The 18539-nt window shown below is 40.9% G+C and overlaps 1 protein-coding gene across 7 annotated transcripts in view; it reads left to right on the top strand.

Moving 5' to 3' along the window:
* Positions 1 to 18539, top strand: part of LOC128755417 (uncharacterized) — a 35769-nt gene that overhangs the window by 5472 nt on the left and 11758 nt on the right. For 3 of the 7 annotated variants that reach the window (XM_053858853.1, XM_053858854.1, XM_053858849.1), the window contains exons 1-17: positions 95 to 186; positions 5215 to 7208; positions 9036 to 9082; positions 9865 to 10023; positions 10347 to 10502; positions 11032 to 11151; positions 11708 to 11827; positions 11896 to 12161; positions 12234 to 12433; positions 14179 to 14312; positions 14391 to 14517; positions 16201 to 16335; positions 16470 to 16556; positions 16731 to 16768; positions 17246 to 17505; positions 17571 to 17717; positions 18388 to 18483. In XM_053858853.1, the coding sequence (XP_053714828.1) occupies positions 5499 to 7208; positions 9036 to 9082; positions 9865 to 10023; positions 10347 to 10502; positions 11032 to 11151; positions 11708 to 11827; positions 11896 to 12161; positions 12234 to 12433; positions 14179 to 14312; positions 14391 to 14517; positions 16201 to 16335; positions 16470 to 16556; positions 16731 to 16768; positions 17246 to 17505; positions 17571 to 17717; positions 18388 to 18483 (3802 nt within the window). In that variant the 5' untranslated portion in view covers positions 95 to 186; positions 5215 to 5498. Of the gene's footprint in view, positions 1 to 94; positions 187 to 5214; positions 7209 to 9035; positions 9083 to 9864; positions 10024 to 10346; positions 10503 to 11031; positions 11152 to 11707; positions 11828 to 11895; positions 12162 to 12233; positions 12434 to 14178; positions 14313 to 14390; positions 14518 to 16200; positions 16336 to 16469; positions 16557 to 16730; positions 16769 to 17245; positions 17506 to 17570; positions 17718 to 18387; positions 18484 to 18539 lie in introns of those variants that run through there. The other 4 variants (XM_053858852.1, XM_053858851.1, XM_053858850.1 and 1 more) reach the window with 4 other exon arrangements.

Raw genomic sequence — 18539 nt, 5'->3', positions numbered from 1 at the left:
GCTAAACTACCATAAAGCTGGCGCTGTGCCACAAAGACAACGGCAATCAAAGCAAAGCAAATAGAAGCGCAAACACGCAGTTGCCACTGACTTTCTCAAGAACCGGATAAATGGGCGTGTCCTGAGCTAAACACGGAAGTGACGCAACTGGTGAACCCAAGTTGTGGAATACCACGCACGAGCAAGGTAGGACTCTACAAATATCAGTCTCAAATATTACAATTGATATGTCGCGTGCTCAGAAAACGCCTACCACCCCAGTCTCCTCTGTGTGTCTCTTAGTTTCACATATTCTGTTACAAAGACCCCTTTCTAATGCTCTCCGTAAGTTTCGTTTTTAAGTAACTATCTCTCACCAGTGACCCAAAATGTGCACTGTTGAGGTTCAGGAACATGTTGAAGTAAACCTGACCGCAATTCGAACATGCACCGGCCGCTTTAATCCCGTTGATATCTCCAATATCACCAAAGCAGAGAACTAAACAGTCGTGGGTTCGGAAAAGGTTCAATTTATTTTCTGTTCCTAGATTTCCTGTTATGAACTCAAAAACTAACCGTAAAATCCAATAATAACACATTTTTATTTAAACAAACTGATATAGAAAACGTTTGTTGCTTTATGTTCACTACTGTATTTCCGGTTCCAGTCATAATGTGTGCATCAAATTAAATATATGGTCGCTAGATGAGTAATAAAGGCAATGATCCATGTGTCCGTTGAGTTAGATGATTAAATAACTTGAACTTCAAAAGTGTCTTCACGGAATATAAGTATATATTTATTTATTTTTCTTCATCTTCCTTTTTGTCTTTCGGCACAAAAAGGAAGGTGAAGAAAAAAGAAAAACGGGTGGCACAATGTGTTTCTGATGCGGTGCCTCAACTGACAAAACATTAATAAGTGACGCATCAGTGTGTGTGGTGGTTTGCGATGCCCATTTATACGAAACATTTATACGAAAACACTGCTTTGGGGCGAAAGTCATATAGGCTCTGCAACTTTTTTTCAGCTCAGTGATATTTTGGTTTTGTGTCCCTGCACCCCCTGGTTGTATTTATATCTGCCCTCGGAGACGGTGGTTCTTCTGTGTTACATTTTTGCTGTGTGTTTACCATTTGAACACACCATTTCAACACTGATGCTTTTTGTACTGAAGTTACACCAAGACATATGTGAATAGATAAGTTATTTATGTTATTATTGATGGTCAGTTGGTAACTCTAAATCAAGTATTGTCACAAAAAACACAGCATTTTCAGAACATGAACATCACTGCACTGCCAGAACTAAGCGATGAGAGGATATCCATATCCACACTTACTGATTAATAAAAACATTCTTTCTGGATCATGAGAGGAGATGCTGTTACGATAAATCCAGACTGTCTCTAGTCATGATTTGTTAGGTTGTGTTTTGTCTCCAGTGGGGCTGGTTGACTAGCTAAGCTTGAACTACAGGACACTTTTTGAAAATGTGTTGGCTTGAAAAAATGACGGCAATAGATTGCTTTAGGAATGCACCGTATTAAATAACATTTAAATTGCCTGGCCAAATACCTAATATTCAGTGTGGTTAAGTTCTTTTTTCACTTTTTTAAAAAATGTCTGTACATGTTTGCAGGCTTTTAGGTAGAATTTTGTAACAGGGTGTCCAAAGCCGCACCCCCAGAAGCCCCCCAGTAAACATCTATTGGTATAAAAATAACTTATTTATAAAAACAGACATCTGCGTCAAATAATTGTTAAGAGATGAACTCAGTAGCTGTTTCCACAATAACACTTTCAGATGCAGGGGTCTCCTGGTGTGAAAAGAATTAACCGTATTTTGTTATCTATGATTACAATTGCAGACAGTGCAACCGTAAATCATTCACAGACTGTGTGAAAAACAGTTCCCCAATCTCCAGGTCACAGACACACACCCGGGTGACAGTTTCTCAAGCAAAGTTCAAACTTTTCCAGTATTGGCTCAACCCATGTACCCCGCTATGCTCCATAATAAAAGCTCGTGGAAGGCAGAGGGTCAGTGTCAGTTCGACAGAGACTGTGCTGCAGCTCTTCTGACCCTCGCGAGTAGAAAGACAATCTTGACTGGTCTGAGTCTGTGCCATTTTGAATTGCTATTGAAGAGACTTGTCTTGGTCTTCTATGCAGATTTCCCTGACACATGGGCAGTTGTTTTACTTGGCAAAAAATGCACATTTTTATAATGATCTGTGAGGTAATTTTGCTGTAATTTTACTGTGAAGAAGCCATCCTTTAAAGGAGCAGTGGTCTTTAGTGAAAAATCACTTTTACATAAGGAGACACTGTATTTTTGGAAAAAGCACAATCTTAAACATAGTAACTGAGGGGCCTGCTTTTGGAATGCAGTGAGGACATAGCATGCAAATATCGGGGTACATGGAAGCTGTAAATCTTAAATACCAGGGCTGAACCACAAATATGATCAATAAAAAAATGATTTTGGTAGATCATCAGCCTATCCAAATCTTCCAGCCAACACATACAGTTTATCTCAAGGTCCAAATTAACCGCAATCTTGCATTTTTTTCTGCCTATTTGACAATCTTTTGTTTACTTTGTCAATTTAATTGGATTTATAATTTTCCCATTCTTCACCTTAATTGCGAGACATGAACCTGACTAAGAGGTGAACAAATGTTCCCAGCTGAATGGCGCCTAGTGTGTGTGACCTGATCGAAAAGCTCCTACAACCAAACTACTTTTTTTGTGTTTCACCACTGGGGATTTTCTCAGTTGCAAAACCATTTTAATTCAACCAATGGAATACAGTTTGTTCCACCCACACAATCATGCAGAACCAGTGGAGGAGCAGTGCAGGCACTTAAAGTGGAAGCCACTTTGAAGGGCCTCACTTTCCATGACAGGTCCATGGCTGATCCATAACTGGACTTTGACTGATCTGTGGCAGGGGAAAGTCAATGCCCCCCCAGGGTGACATAGTAAACGAAGCACTGGCTGGGAACACCCCGAGACAGCATGCGGTGTAATACATCATTTATTTTGGGTGCTGTACAAGGACTGGTCGATGTTGGTGATGGTGACTGGCTGCTGGAATAGTTTGTACTTATTTGCATAAAATATGTTTTACTGAATATTCATCAAGTCAACTGACCTTGTTCCATCTTGATATTGATGTCACATTAGACAGTTGAAGACGCTGAATATAAAAAAAAACTTTTATTGTTTTTTCCTTATTTATTCTATTACAAACTAATTGATGAAGCTGCAATGATTCCTTCGTCAAAGATACAGGAGTGAAGAAGTCCTATGAATGGTTAAAGTCCATGACAACTGCTCTGGCTTCCTGACATCACTATCCAGCTTCAGAGATGTGTGGGTTCGCCAGAGTGGTGGTAAAGTGCCCATTGTTAGTGAAAGAAAGAATTTTGCATCACGATAAAATCGATAAACACACGGCACACTCGCGGCATTGGACAATGCATACATAAATACGATGAGACCATGAGTGTGACTGTTGTGGAGAGGATCGTAGTTTGAAACTTATTTTTAATACAGGCAACTTTTGATAATGACGTTGTTCAACTCTTGACTCTCTGGATTGGTGTTTGGTTTATTATATGGTGTGGTCCTAATAGGTTTCCTGACACGGTTGTCTGCCTTCTTTCACATCAACACATGCAGGTTGTTGTATATACTGGAAAATCGAAAATATTATAACCAAGGCCTGCACTTATTATGAGCACTTATTGAACCTGTATGCTTTGCACTTTTGAACTTACAAGCAGGACATGCTCTGAACTCAGGGTGAACTTCTAAGCAGAACATGTTTTAAGCTGAGCTTGCGATTATGGTTTACGCTTTGAAGGTACGTTGTATTAATAGAACATTGCGGTCTTCACTTAGAAGATAAGTTACATATATCAAAACATTGAAACTAACACTCAGCATGTTCAATGAATCTAAAACATGAGGGGTGTCTCTAATGAAGTTAAAACTTTCCACAAAGGACGACAGCTAGAACACGTGATGAAAATTAAAACTTTCCACTGAAGATGACAAGAACACGTCATCCATTAATGACGCATTGGGGTATTGTTTATTGAAATCAGCAATGTTGCTATAAATGTCTAGGAAAAACTGACCCTTGCTCTCTTGCTCCACGCTTTTGGCTTCATCCGTTTGCTGTAAGGTCTTGTATCTTGTATCTCTTGCTCTTGCTCTTAGGCTATTTGATTTAACTCTTTTTATTGTTCTCTTATGGTTTTTATTATTGATTGGTTGATTTTTATTATTGATTCTTTTGACTTAATCTCTTTTATTGCATATACTTTGAATATATTTTTTATGATCTTTGACTTAGTCTTTTTTATTGTACGCATTTTGATTATATGATTTTTTGACATTTATGTATGTGCACTAGCGTCTGGCGGTGCCTTTGACTTTGTTGGGTATTAGCGTCTGGCGATACCCTTGAGTTTATTGATGTTCATTGATTTTATTGTTTTTATTATCCTTTTTTGAATTTTATTGTTTTATTATCCTTTTATCATTTTTGTATTGCATTTTATTCTTTATTGATTTTACTGTTTCGTTATCCTTTTTATCATTTTTTGAAGAAATACTTTTGATATAAAAACAAAATAAAACTGAGTACGAATTAAGTACTGAAAAGGCACAACGGCATTGATCCCTGACTACTAAAGAATCGACTGGCTCCTCTACTACCATCAACTGGGTTATAGGAGAGTTAATACTCGATTGAATTAATGTTTGATTTCCTTCCCTGTGCACATGTAGTGAATGTCTCGACTGGTAGCATTATTCCATCCTGTATTATTATGTCAATGATAAAGTGGTAGTGTTATAGCCAATTGCCCTGTACACAAAACCTTGAAATCCAAACCCGACGGCACAGGTCTCCCGCCGCACTGGTGCCTGGGCTAAACACCACAGTGAAAATAGTTGGATATTGGACGGACATCCGCTCCGGTATTGGTGGTGGCGTCCCCGATTAGGGTTCACTGATCAGGGCGTAAACATAAACAATGATGATGTTGTAGACAAACTCCACTAATAAGTTTCACCATTGAACAGTCTCAAGAGAGACTGTAGTGTGTCCAACACAGGGAATAGAATGACAAAATGAATCATGAATCTTTTTGTCCATATTCCCCATCCCGAACCGTTACCTGTTGTTTACTTTCATGTTTTTGTTTTTCTTTGCAGTTCTCCCGGCATGCATTGCAATTGGACCCTTGTCAGCATTCTGCCTCTCCAGTACTCCTGAGGAACTCCATTTGCAGGGCTTCCCGAAGCTGCATTCTGACTGGTGACTTCTTCTGTGGCTGGCAACTTCAGGCCCTGCTCCCATAGAGACAAACTATGGACTTGGCTGCATTCATCCTGTGAAATCAGCACCAACATGTTCGCTTCCCAAAAGCCTTCAACTATTTCTCAACTGCTGACTGCTTGTGGAAGTCTCTGAAACGGTGTCCAAGATTGCTGCCACAATGTCCAACTATTTGGATATTCACAGTAAACCTCCTGCAAAAGAGTCTTGCAGTCAACCATCTCAACTTGTGAAAGAGTCCTGCATAGGCAGCTCTAGTGGACCTCCTAGCACACTCACTGGGTTGAGAGTGACGCTGAACACTGCTCAAGAGAGCAGCTCAATCATTGAAGAGGGGCATACATCTGTTAACATTCATTTTACCACAACACCACAGGACAGTGACTTGTCCGACAACCAGAGGTGTAAGGACAGCTGCGAGGATCTCTCATTTCTCCTAGAGAAGCGATCCAACATGCATTTTTCTGCACTTTCACAAACACACAGCAAGTCCGTAAATCATGCCACGACCAGTGTTGGTGCTCAGACAAGGCTCTCTTCTTCCAATGAACCATCATGTGACCAGACATTCATTCCAGGGCTTGGGGATGTTGACGTTGTAGTGCCTGATAAACCAGCTAGTCGCCCTACATACAGTCGACTTATAACCACAGCTGTTGACATTCTTAGACAGTTTGGACTAGGTAAGGAAGACCTGGATAAACTTCTTTCTTACCCTGACGAGGAAATTAATCGAAATAGCTTACCATCGATCTTAGAACAAATCCATAATGAGAAAGTAAATAGACAGGCAAGCCCAGATCAGCCACATCCTAAACCCCCACAGAACAGAGCTTCTGATGCCAACAGTGACAGTTGTGGGGACCCTGGCCAGCCAGAGATCCTGCAGGACAAACAGGACGCCTTGTTACAGTGTAAAGTTGTAGACCATGGATATACAAGCAAGAATATTGGAGGCATCGCAGAGGGAAAAGAGTTGAAAAATACTACTTCAGATTGTGCAAGTGCTGGATTGATGTTGAAAATCCCCGACTATGCCAGTCTTGGACAAGAGGCAGGGACCGAGAAGTGTTCCAATATTGATTCAGGGCCCAACTTAGTTGTGACTTCTCAGAGTGATTTTAGCAAACAATCACCTGCCTCTTCAACTCTGACATCTCCAGTTGTGAGCTGCGCCATAACAAATGATCCCATTATTTCAGCTGACACAACCTTGAACACTTTTTTGGCTAACAAAGTGCAATCTGACTTTGGATCCCAGTCAGACTCCTGCATTCAAATCCAGACTGTCCAACCAGTCCTTGTGACTGGTGGAAAAGAAAACATTAGCCACAGCCATTCTCCGACTGACACCTTTAGTGACGTAGAAACAGTGAGGCAACTCATACAACAAAAGGACGGTGCAGATCAGATGTCTGCAAAGCAGAAGGAACAGCTGCAACAACCCATGTGTTGTCTGCAAGAGAAGCCACAACCCATGTGCGAGGTCCATGTGTTACCTTCAAAACAACAACAGGAACTTCAGCAACAGCTGGAGGAGGAGCAGGACGTGCCGACAAAGGCAATTCTACGAGAACAGCAGCAGCGGAAACTGAACACTGACATGCCCCCACTGGATGAAAGGGCAGGAGAAATTACAGAAGATCAGGAAATGCCCAAACAAAAGCAGTGTTGTCAGTCTACCAAATGCAGTTGTTTCACATCAAAACCCCCCGTCTACCACGTCTTTGCTGTTTCAAAATCAGTGCGGGAATCAAAATATAACCCCGATACTAGTCAATTAAAAGTGACAGTTACTCTTCCAGTTCTGACACAAATCTCTTGTTCACCTCCTCCAAGCACTAGAAACAAAGAGAGTCCCCAAACAAAGGTGAGTAGTAGGATGTGGCTGTGCCTTTTTATCACACACATCTGTATTTCAATGTTCAGAATTAGTCTCTTTTTTTATTGATTTGTGGTCTGTTACAAAGAAAAAAATAATCTGGTCACTATTAGAAATGATATGCTTGTTTTCCGCAGTTTGTTGTATAAGCATGTTTAGATATTTGGAGCCTAGTTTCCTTTGCATGAATGCAGTGTATGGAGAGGATAACATTCACTTGTTGAAGGCTGTTTATCTGCTTATCCTTCAAAGATATTTGGGATCTCCGGAATTCTTCGAGGATGAAGTAATTGTTCAGCTTCAGAGCAAGTAACAAGAGTGGTACAGCAACAGAGTTGCTCAAATAGTTTAAGATTCTTGAAGTATTGTAGTTTAGTTTGAGCTTGGATTAAAAATCTGGTATCACATGAAACGTTGAATCAGTTCAAAACTTGCAGGCAGAGTTTAACCAGGAGCACAGCCTAATGTCAATGTGAAGGAATCAGGAGCGTCCGAGATAGGGAACCAGCTGACCTTTATAGCCGATAGATAACAGTTTGACCGCAGTTCTCTGTGAGACATCAGCCATCAGAGGTTCTAGACAATATGCGGGCACAAGACAACTTTGTACAACTGGAGAACACAAACTTGGGCACATTATCACCCTCTACTAATAATAAGTAGTTGTGTGGAAAGAAACTTTGAATTTTCTACCACAATCCATCCATCTCAAACTGCTTATCTGAGGTCTCCTCACGGGGGCTGGTCCCAGACCAAAAAGACCCAGACTCCCCACTTCCCAGTCTCTGCAATGTGTACTGGGTGCGCCCCAGGATTCCATGATGTTCGTCCCTCTTATCAGTAGGTCTCAGTCTCTGCCCAGCAACAGCACATCATTTGCATTAAGCAGAGTGATAAGACCCACCAGACCTTTCTGCAAAAACTGGCAGAGTTCAACTCTCTCTCTTTACTGTAAATGCGCTTAAAAAGAGGAACCAAAACCTCTCGATCCTCCCCAGTTGTCTGTGCAAGCAACTTAGTAGTTGTTTGAACTGAAATTAAACTTTCCATTTTGAAGTAGGGGAAATTAAACTTTGAGTTAGCTAAACTCAACTCCAGGATGTGGTGGTAATATGTAAGCAAACTCAAACAGATGAACAATGAAATGAATGATGAATAATCTAGATTGAATACGTGTAAATCATTAATCTGTGTTCAGAAAAAAAATGGTAAATGTGAACGCATGATTTGATGACTACATGTTAATGAATACTCAGGTGGATCAATACAAGTAAATATGCGACATCTAAAGTTTAAAATAACCTCAGAATATTTCCATTGAATCACAATTCATGGTCTCTCATGCAAAATCCGATGATGATGATGATGATAACTGGTTTGGTTAAAACTGCTTATTCAAGGAAGATATCTTTAAAATCCTATGTAGATCCAGATATGTTTTCAAAAATTAAATGTGAGATATTCATTTGTGGAATTCCTGCTGTGGTGTGACCAAAACTGTGTCTGCTAACACGTTGCTTTTGGAAGATGTTGGGATTTTTTCAAGGCCAGTTGTCTCGTGTACCTTTTTGAACCAGAAAAAAGCATTTCCAAATGGGCCCTCAGTTTAAACAGATCGTCTTTGGTCAAACAATATTTTGTGCATACATGATCAAGATTCAGGGCTTTGAATTTGGATCAAGCTTCAACTGTCCTTTAACTATGTCATCAGCAGTGTGACCTTATCGGTGATGATGATGATGATGATGATGATGAAGATGATGATGATGATGAATAGGACACTAAGGTTAATCTCTACACTATTTTGACTGCCAGGAGCTGGTGACTCCTGACCCAGAAAGCTGTGAAGACTCATCAAAGAGGTCAGAACTGACTGTTTTATGGACTTCTTTTAACTTAAGCTGCATGCCGTACATCAGTATTAATGTTGGTAAAATTGTTGGTCAAAAAGTGTGGAGATGTTTAAAAGAAAGATCAGGGATTATGGTGGCGTTCTGATGTAAATATTGGGTGTATGCTTTGAACATTGTGTAAAGTAGGAGCTTGATCAGGTACCAAGTATTCAGCATGGCTTCATCACAGTCAGGATCGGAGGTCACCCGCGTTGCCATGTTGGTTGTGTGGGCTTGTTTATCGTAATTTGTGGGGACCACACTGTCCTTGTAAGGACCGTAAGACTTTGTGGATCCCATGAGGTTAAGCCTCAATTTGAAGATTTCAAATAACAGAATAGAACACTTCAAAATAAAAGGGTCATTATAATTGGGTATAATTTTGGTTCATAGTCCTGGTCAAGGTTTGCCATTTGTTTCGGATGGTTCGGTTTTGGGTGAGAGGCTGGCGAGAGGTAAAGCATTATGTCAGTGAGAAACCTCATCCCAACTAGGATAGAAATTGGATAGATTAGAAATGAAAAAGTGTGCGTGTGTGTGTGTCAGTAATTTGGGGGTTCTGCGTTGGGTCAGTATTGTATTGTATTAAAAGGCAATTGGAAAAAAGCCAATGTATCTATTATCTAAAAGTTATGGGGGGGAGTACAGCAGGATGTTGTACATGTTGTGTTCAGCAAAACACTGACTCTTCATACTTGAACCATGTTGAAATATGTTTCTGTTCACACTTATTTTTCTTGTTTTCTCATCAGTGATCCGACTAAAGATATGAACACCTCCTCCTCAAAAAGCATCCAGGAGAGCAGTGATGCGCAAGGTCACCAACATTGCCTAAACACCAGGGATAGCAAGGATAAACCCTGCAGGAGATCGCAGTCAAGTTCACAACCCGCATCTGGAAGGAGCCTCAGGTTATTTCTGAATTCACTGCTCTGTACTTGGTGGTGTTGGGGTAGCCACTGTCACTACTGTCAAGTATTTGTATTTAAACATTACACTGTAGATAATTACAGCTGTCAAGGTAAAGGAATTTCAATTTAGGTTTCAACCCTGATTCACTGTCCAGAACCTGCGTGGCCTGGAGACCATAGATAACCTTATCTTCGGCCCTCTATTTTCCTCATTGTTGAGCCGATCTGGGCTCTACATGACACCTCTGCAATAAAACTGCTTCTATTGCCCAAGAGCCCTGTGTGTTTCCCACCCATCCTCTGATCATCTTTTTGTCCTGCAGTGAAGGAAATAATTCCCCTACAGAAAGGAGTCATCGGAGCCATGCTTCGCCCGACTCACCAACTCCCCGTCGATCCCGTCACTCTCTGGATAGCAAGAGGGAAAGAAATGGCTCATTGTCATCTAGTTCTCACTGCACATCGAGGTGCAACCCCAGGTTCTCTTTTATATTCATTTTCTATCAACAAACAAACAAGCCACAGACGTCTTTATATATGCATTAGATAGCAATATGTGCCTGAGGTGCAATCTTATGTTTAAATCCTTCATCACCTGAAGTGACGATAAATAAAATTGTTGCCCAAAATACTATATAACAGGGGTCCCCAAAGTGTTCTGGAAAGGGCTGAATGTGGGTGTGGGTTTTTGTTCCAACCAATAAAGCACATACAGTTTCACCAAGCAGGTCATCTGTAATAGGTGATTGTCAGTCAGCTGTTGCTAGTTTTTGGTAAAACTGTGTGTGCTTTATTGGTTGGAACAAAAACCCGCACCCACTGCAGCCCTTTCTGGCACAGTTCGGTGACCCCTGCTATATACTGTAAGTGATGACATGGTTGTTTAAAGGGACTCTATCTGTACTTTCATGGATGTGAAAATTTGGTCCGGCAGTTTGCTGATACATTTACAAATACATAATAAGTGAAGATTTGTGGATTTTACGTCACTTTTTCTATGGCACGTAGAGAGCGCACATCTCCTCATAAGCGCAGTCCTGGTCAGTGTCGTGGGTCGAAAGACTGGAAGGAAAAACAAAGGACCAGGTCACGCTCAAGGTCGCCGCTCACAATCAGATGTAGACACAGGTTAGTTTCGTCTTCACAGATTATCTGATGTCGTGAGTGTAATTGTGTGGATTCAAGTATTTCACTGTCATAATGTGCAGTAGAAGTTAAGTGAAATTTACATCAGACTCAAGTGTAAGATTAAATGAATCAACTTTGAGTCGTGTTTTCGTCGCAGATCTAATCAAAGTTTGTCAGTCAATGAGTGTAGTTCTGCTGCATCATTGTTCTGCGGTCCCTGCCGTTTGTTTTCTCTGTGTGACTTGTGCTGGTTGCCTAGTTTCCTGCATGTTGCGGCTATTTGCCTTGGGGAGCGTATCACACCCCTGCTGTGAGAAGCCCGGGACACAGTCCACATCTCCAGGTGGACTCAAGTACTGGGCCAAAGCCCCCTTCATTTGTGTTCACATCTCAGATTTGTATGCCAAATGGACCTGGGAATGAATCAGTAGTCTGAACACCCTACTCACGTCTTGGTTGTGTTTTCCATCTTCAAAGTATCCAAAGTGTGTTTCTCTTCATCTCAATATGTTCTGTATTGTCAAGTTTGGTCATTTCTTTTTTCTTTTTCACGTAGAAGCCGTGGATCTCCTGACAATCGAAGTCCAAGTAAATACTGTCGACCTGGGGAAAGAATGGAGAAGCGCAGGACCAGGTCCCGTTCAAGATCACCATTCACCTCCAGATGTAGACCTAGGTTCTGTCAAATTTGATCTTTTCACCATGGAACTTTTTTTTTTTTAATCTTCTTATGCTTTTCCATAGGGGTGCTGGGAGGCCCATTAGGACATCAAATCGTAGAACTGCATCTCCTCTTAGGAGCCCCCACAAAAAACTGCCACCACACAATTATCGACGGTCATCAACGCTGACCTCAAGAAAGCCCGTATCCACGAGCAGGAGTAAGGAGAGACCTTCTTTGTCGTCCGCAAGTGACAAAACAACTGTTCTCACAAAGCAAAATAAGTCTTCTGACCATGGAGGGAAGACAAGTGCGGAGCAGCTTGCTGAAAGTTTGCTGGAAGTGCCAGGTAACTGTCTCCTTCTTGTAGAACAGAAAAACTCAACCACTTCTTCACCAACCTTCAACATTTTTTGTTCAGATGTCCAAGCTTTGTCCGACAAATGTGACATTGATGCCGTGGTCAAGTCTTTGGCTCCAGCCGTCCTGGCTGCGTGGGACAAACTTGTGGACGCAGCCTCTCCTCCTGACGCTGGAGCGGACAAGGCTGAACCCCTCTCATCACCTCTGCCGTCATCACATTGCTCTTCTCCAGATTCTACGCCTCCACCTGTACAGAGTGTAAGTTTATGTTTAGAGTACAAGTCACTTCCATCTGAACCGTCCATATTTGTGTGTGGCATGTTTCTAAGCATTGCTTTTGTTGTTTTGATTGCTGGAAAAACCAAGTGTAGGACTAATCCGTGTTACAGTTGTTGGCCGAGGTTATTGTTCACCTTCACTCATGAATTCCTGTTCAGCTAGTTCATTGTCTGATGTTGTTGTTTGTCAGAATGAGGGAATATATACCTTTATTTGTCTTGCTAGGAAGAAATGTCAATATTGTAGCAGCAAATAGACAGAATTAAGAGAGAGAGTAGCTAAAGTAAAACATGAATCAGGAGGAGACTCTGGGCTTTCACCTGGCAGGCACAGGTCCGATTGGCCCAAGTCTGTCCGTGTGTCTCAACACATTTACGAGCCGAACATCCCGATTGATCACTGTATTGCTCTGTCAGTACCTAATACAAGGAGTCATCATCTGCCCCCTGTGGAAAATTACTGACTAATGCTGCTCAATGTTTAGGTGCAGGAATATGGCTTGAAACAAGCTGAAGATATCTGCACATATAGTGTTGAGATCGAATCGAAGGGGATTGGGGATGCAATGTTTCCAGTTACTATGGTTATGGCAAATGTGTTGTGTAATGAGGTTGTCACTGGTATAAAAGTGGAAGAGAGAACAGAGTTTTGTATCGTCCGTGGTGGCTCATATGCTGTGTGTGCAACTCTGTGAACTTCCAGGGCTGCTTTGAATAAAACTCTGTTTGAAGACCAAGTTGGGGAGAACCCTGTTACCCCTATATTTAAAGTTAAAGGTAAATGTTAAATCTAAAGAATAAATCTAAATTGAAATCATTTATATATACTGAAAATCTAAATATCGGATGTGAGTATAAATGCTATATCTAAATCATGTATCTAAATTAAGATATTAAATATGTATGTTAAATTCAAATATAAATATAAAATGTTAACCTTAACTGAAGATTTAGACGTGCCTTTCCTGTGGCCGTGCCCGCCCTGACCACCCACTACACAGATTTTGATTTAGATCCCATTTATTTTGTAAAAATGTGAATCCAGTGTTCCTCAATTCAGAGTCACTGCATAGTTGTAATAGTAGTTTGTAGTCCACGGTGCTTCTTTTTTTGTTGTTGTAGTTGCTGGGAGACATAAACATAAACTTGTTTATGTCAGGTGATCTGAGAAATCTTGTTCAACCAACAATATGGGAAACTGACGTGCTGTGGCATGCACTATGTGTTCCTTGGTCAGTCCATCTCTTTTGTTCTCCGTGTCAAGCAGAGGCTTTTGTCCAGTGGAAACAGCTTGCACAATGATGAATCACAAATAGTCGGCTGTGACTTTGGCTGGTTGTCTTGTGGATAACAATTGGTTGATCACAGTGTTCTGGCTAGTTGATACTTGTTTGATAAACAAGACATAATGACTCATCGATGCCCTGAAATACTTAGTTGAGACAAGAAGATTGCTCTAAGTTACGAAACCATTAGAAACCGGTCTGTGGACGTTATTCGCCAGTCTTTTTCAATGGTGAAAACATTCCAGTACAGTTTGTATCTGGTGGACTTGCCAAAGAAGTAAGCAGAAACATTTTAAACAGCTGCTGAACTATACAAAACTAAAAATATCTTGATTGAGTCAACAACAATCTCTCAACAATCATTCAGCTTTTGAAGCTTACTGTACCAGTAGGGTGGGATGGATATTTCGGTCGACGATTTAAAATTATCTTCTTCCAGGAGGATTCCTGTGAGCAGAGCAGCAGGGAGGGAAACTCTGCAGCGTCAGAAATGGAGAGTTCAACAATAGTTCACCAGCAGAGCTTTGAAGAGGACAGATCAGCATCTCCGAGCTTGTCTCAAAAGCTTTCCAGGTTTGCAAAACAAGTTGCTCTTTTCATATTTAACTTCATACTAGATTTAAATGACGAGTCATTTTCTGTCGTCCTCAGCCAAGAGACAAGTGAAAGACCAGTTACGAGTTTGTCACCAACCTGGAGCAATTTTTGCTCCAAATTCTTTGCCGCTGATAAAATGCCAATTCTTGAGCCGAAGAAAAATATACATTCAAATACTGATGTAAGTCTACACAATCACAGAATTTTAATGTGCATGCTGCATAAAGAGAGGTGTGAAATGAATTGGAAGACTGAAAACAACACATCATGTGAGTGTTGTTTGCTCTGAAGGTCAGTCTGAGATAAATTTTGGTGCAGAGAAGCCAATTGCAAAGTCATTCTAGTCCAAAATCTCACAATTTAGGCCTCCCCACTCTTCCGAGGGGCCCCCACATGCTGGTCCATTCCCACTTTCAATGAGGACAGAAGGTCATCTCAACAGAAGTAGCAACAAAAAACTCCCAAGTGAACTATTTAAGTGAATAATGAAAATGTCCATTTTCTGTCACTCCGCCTGTAGACTTGTTGAATTTGAATGATGGGTTGGCAAATATAGTAGAGTAGACAAAGGACTGACAGTTTGTATAATGACAGCAGACAGCTCAATTTAACCCCTAAATCAAGATGGCAGAGCAGACACGAGTGGGTTCTACGGGAGACATGAAACACTGAATTTCTTATCTCGACACATAGTTAACTATTACGGTATATTTAAACAAATGATGATGTTGGAGACAAACTTCCCGATAAGTTTAATCATAAAACAGTTTCAAGGAAGACTCTACGGTGTCCAACACATAATAGAATGAAAAAGTATTCATGGAAATATATATATATATATATATATATATATACCCCCTACTGTAGTTCAATAGTTATTACATTACGCTAGTTTCTAAACTATTGTTCAATAGTTATTGATATCTTGAAATTCATTGGAACCTGACTACAGTTGTCCTTTCAATAATCTTTTACAAACGTTCAGTTCTGATGCCCTTGCTGTTTGGCTCCTGATTGCTGGGAATGTTTATCTGAAAACAAACTTCAGATAAGGTGTCACAATGACCTTATATTTCACCTGGCTGTACAGTGGTCAGCACAGATTGATCTGACAAATAGTGGCGCTAAACAAGCCTCCATTGCCTTGACAGTTCTACTTGTGTCAAAACCTTGTAAATCCTGAAGATATGATTTAAAAAAAAAAAACGTTGTTTCTGTTTGAAACAAAAGTGTCTGTGTGTGCTTGTCCCGAAATGCCAAATGTGGGCACCATTTGGCTGGACCCCACAAATCCAAGCCCTAATTTGAGGGTGAAGACATCAAAACAACTGGGACCCTATAATTGGGTTTAAGTTACTACAGAGCTAAAAACAATGTGAAGATCAATTCAACTTGCCGGGGTAGTACAACCAAGACCATGTGACTCTGTTCTGTTGTCATGCAGGTTCAAAATAATTTTCTTTGCTCCACAAGAAGACTCTGGTCAGTCACTGTAGAACTGTGTAGCTACTACTTACATAACTTTTAGTAGTAGTAGGTCAAAACTGTAGAAGCCCATTGGAGGTTCATTTTACCTCATTCACTGAGCTCTTTCCTGCATGAGATGCTTGTTTTGGTGCTGATCCAAAACTGTCTTAAGCACCGCTAGACTTAATCACAAAATGCCACTGTACACCAAGACTAACTGACATTTTGTTGCAGTTTAGTTTTTTGTTTGTTATTCGAAGATGATGACTTGTACTTGGAGTGGCATTTCTGTACACAAGTCTGTGGTAGATGAATGCAAGTCCTTTCCAGCTGCTTGAGTGCATGTGTGCAAATCCCTATTAAAAGAAATAGAGTCTAACCGGGATTCTTTGCGCAGGCTAATAAACCTTCATCTCCAACCATGGTGAAACTCTGTGGAGTTCTACCTTGTATCACCCGAGATGATGTTAAGTCAGCTGTGGAGTGTGTGGGAAAAACGAAATCGGTTTTGCTGATTCGCTGTCGAGAGGAAGTAAGTTAGTGTTTCACTTTAATTTTCCTCTTATAGATTATGTCTTCCCATTTGTTGTCACTGTTGCTCACGGTGGCAGCTGCATATTATAACCTATGCAAATATGCTGACTAATGAAATGTGTTTCTTCTTAGGCTGTGGTCTGCTTTGAGAGGGAGGAAGATGCCAAAAAATTGAAGGCCTTAGAAGTCAAAGGTTGCAAAATAACTGTCAAACCAAAGGTACGGAATAGTAAATGTGGGTGTCGATGTTATTTTCTCTCCTTACAGTTTGGACTCCCGATGAACTCTTGAGCTGATCTGAACTGAATATTATTTGCAACAAATCCTAATTTACAGTTGTTTTGAAGACTTTTTAGTGTGCGTAATTAAACTGGTTGCTCATTTGTGTTTCAGGAAGTGCCATCTGAAGATAAGAGGAAGTCTCCAGACAAGTAAGAAAAGCATTCTGACTGCATGCAAGTGTGACTTCCTCAGGGTTGATGAGCACAGCTGTTGTGAGGGTTGCTCATGCTTACTTTCGGTGTGTGATAAAAGGAGGGGGAGGACTTGTCTGAGGATGGGATTCCTCCCTCTGAGCATGCATACGATTGTATGCTCATTGTAGAGACGAACCTGGAAAAGGCAATAGAGTCAAGGAAACTGTACTGACTGCTGACTTGCGGCGTTGTGTTGAAATTGTTATTGCAGTCATGGAGTGACTGAAAGTCATAAAAACGGTTTTCTCCTTTTGGCTGTCAGTAGAACAGGCTGATCATTTTTGGTGTTGTGGGCTCACCTAATGGACAGACGTATTCATTGCATGCTTCAGGACAGTTCTTTATGTCACTCTCTCATTGGGAGATTTTCAAAAAGTAATTGTGAGAATTTGTTGATTCCTGTTGTTAGTTCTATTCATTTATATTTTCCAGAAGTGCTCTCCTAGCAAATGTCCTTGTTGAATGTGCGGAGCAGGAAACCAGCCCGGACAAAACTGAGCCAATCAAAAGCATAGTTGTCAAAGCGACCTCCCCACCGGTAGCCTCCTCAACTCCTGAGCACCAAACGTCAGGAGGAGAAATGGCTGCAGACAAGGTTTCAGATGTTGTGCAGCACCAGCCGGAGACCACACCACTCCAGTCTCAGAAAAGCCAGGATGGATCACTTATGAGTATTGAGAGTTTGAAACCAGGTTTGTGTCTTTGCTTGAAAACCATGTTTTGGTTGCCCATTTCTTATATTGCATTGTTTTTGTAGGACCTGCTTCTAGGGCGAGGCCAGTGACGACACCTGAACCAGTTTCACCTTCTGCACTGACTGAAAAGCATGCAACAGAATTGAATACATGTCCTTCGCCATCTGCTGTGGAGTGCGCAGATATGAACACATCTCAACCTGTCAGTGGTAAGCATCCCAGTTATTCTTACCTGACGTTACATTTCAACAAAACGCATGCAATTTAGCTTCTCTAAATCCATACTCAATGCTCAAGTTACCGTGACTGTGTCAGCTTAGTGTCACACAAGGTCGACCTTGCATTTCATCAGTGTTGACCTGATAGACGTGGTAATAAGTCTGGACCAAATGTAAGACTTCATGTACTTCATATTTTGAAGTACAAAACAAGCCGAAATAACTTTTGAACGATACAGATGAAAAATAAAAAACAAAAAGTCTTCAGGTAAGGTGTGATACTGAGATGCACTCAGGGTGATCAGTGTGTCGGAAATAGGCTGCTGGTAGACTGCATGGAGCCTAGTTCATGGAATTAGCTGCATAGTTGCATTTGGACTGCAGCTATGAGTTGCCACAATGTATCTTAGATAATAGACCTCCGCGTTCTAACTCAGATTGGACTGTTATTTAGTAGTTAAAGGAGTTGGTGACTCCATATTGTAATTGAAAGAGTCAACGTTTGGCCGCAGTCATGTCTGTGCCTATGCTTCCCAGGTGAAAGTAATGTGATATAACTCGTAATAATCATGAGAGTGATGTGATCTCATGTGATTTAACCGATTTAATGATAAATCCAGCTTTTTGTGTGATGCTCACAACAAGCACTTGTGATCGAAAGTTGCAGGAGTTGACCAGCAGGTGTGCAAACCAGAGTCCATGCAGCTCCGCACAGATCTTTTGAGGGTGAATACTGAGGCGGAAGACTTGAAACTAGGTTTGTTTATACATTATTTTCTGTCATTTTAAACTGGCTAATTAATTCACCAATTG

This window comes from Synchiropus splendidus, chromosome 3 (assembly GCF_027744825.2).
Source record: "Synchiropus splendidus isolate RoL2022-P1 chromosome 3, RoL_Sspl_1.0, whole genome shotgun sequence".
NCBI lineage: Eukaryota > Metazoa > Chordata > Actinopteri > Syngnathiformes > Callionymidae > Synchiropus > Synchiropus splendidus.
Note: the sequence above shows the minus strand (reverse complement) of the source record. Positions and strands in the feature narration are given on the sequence as shown.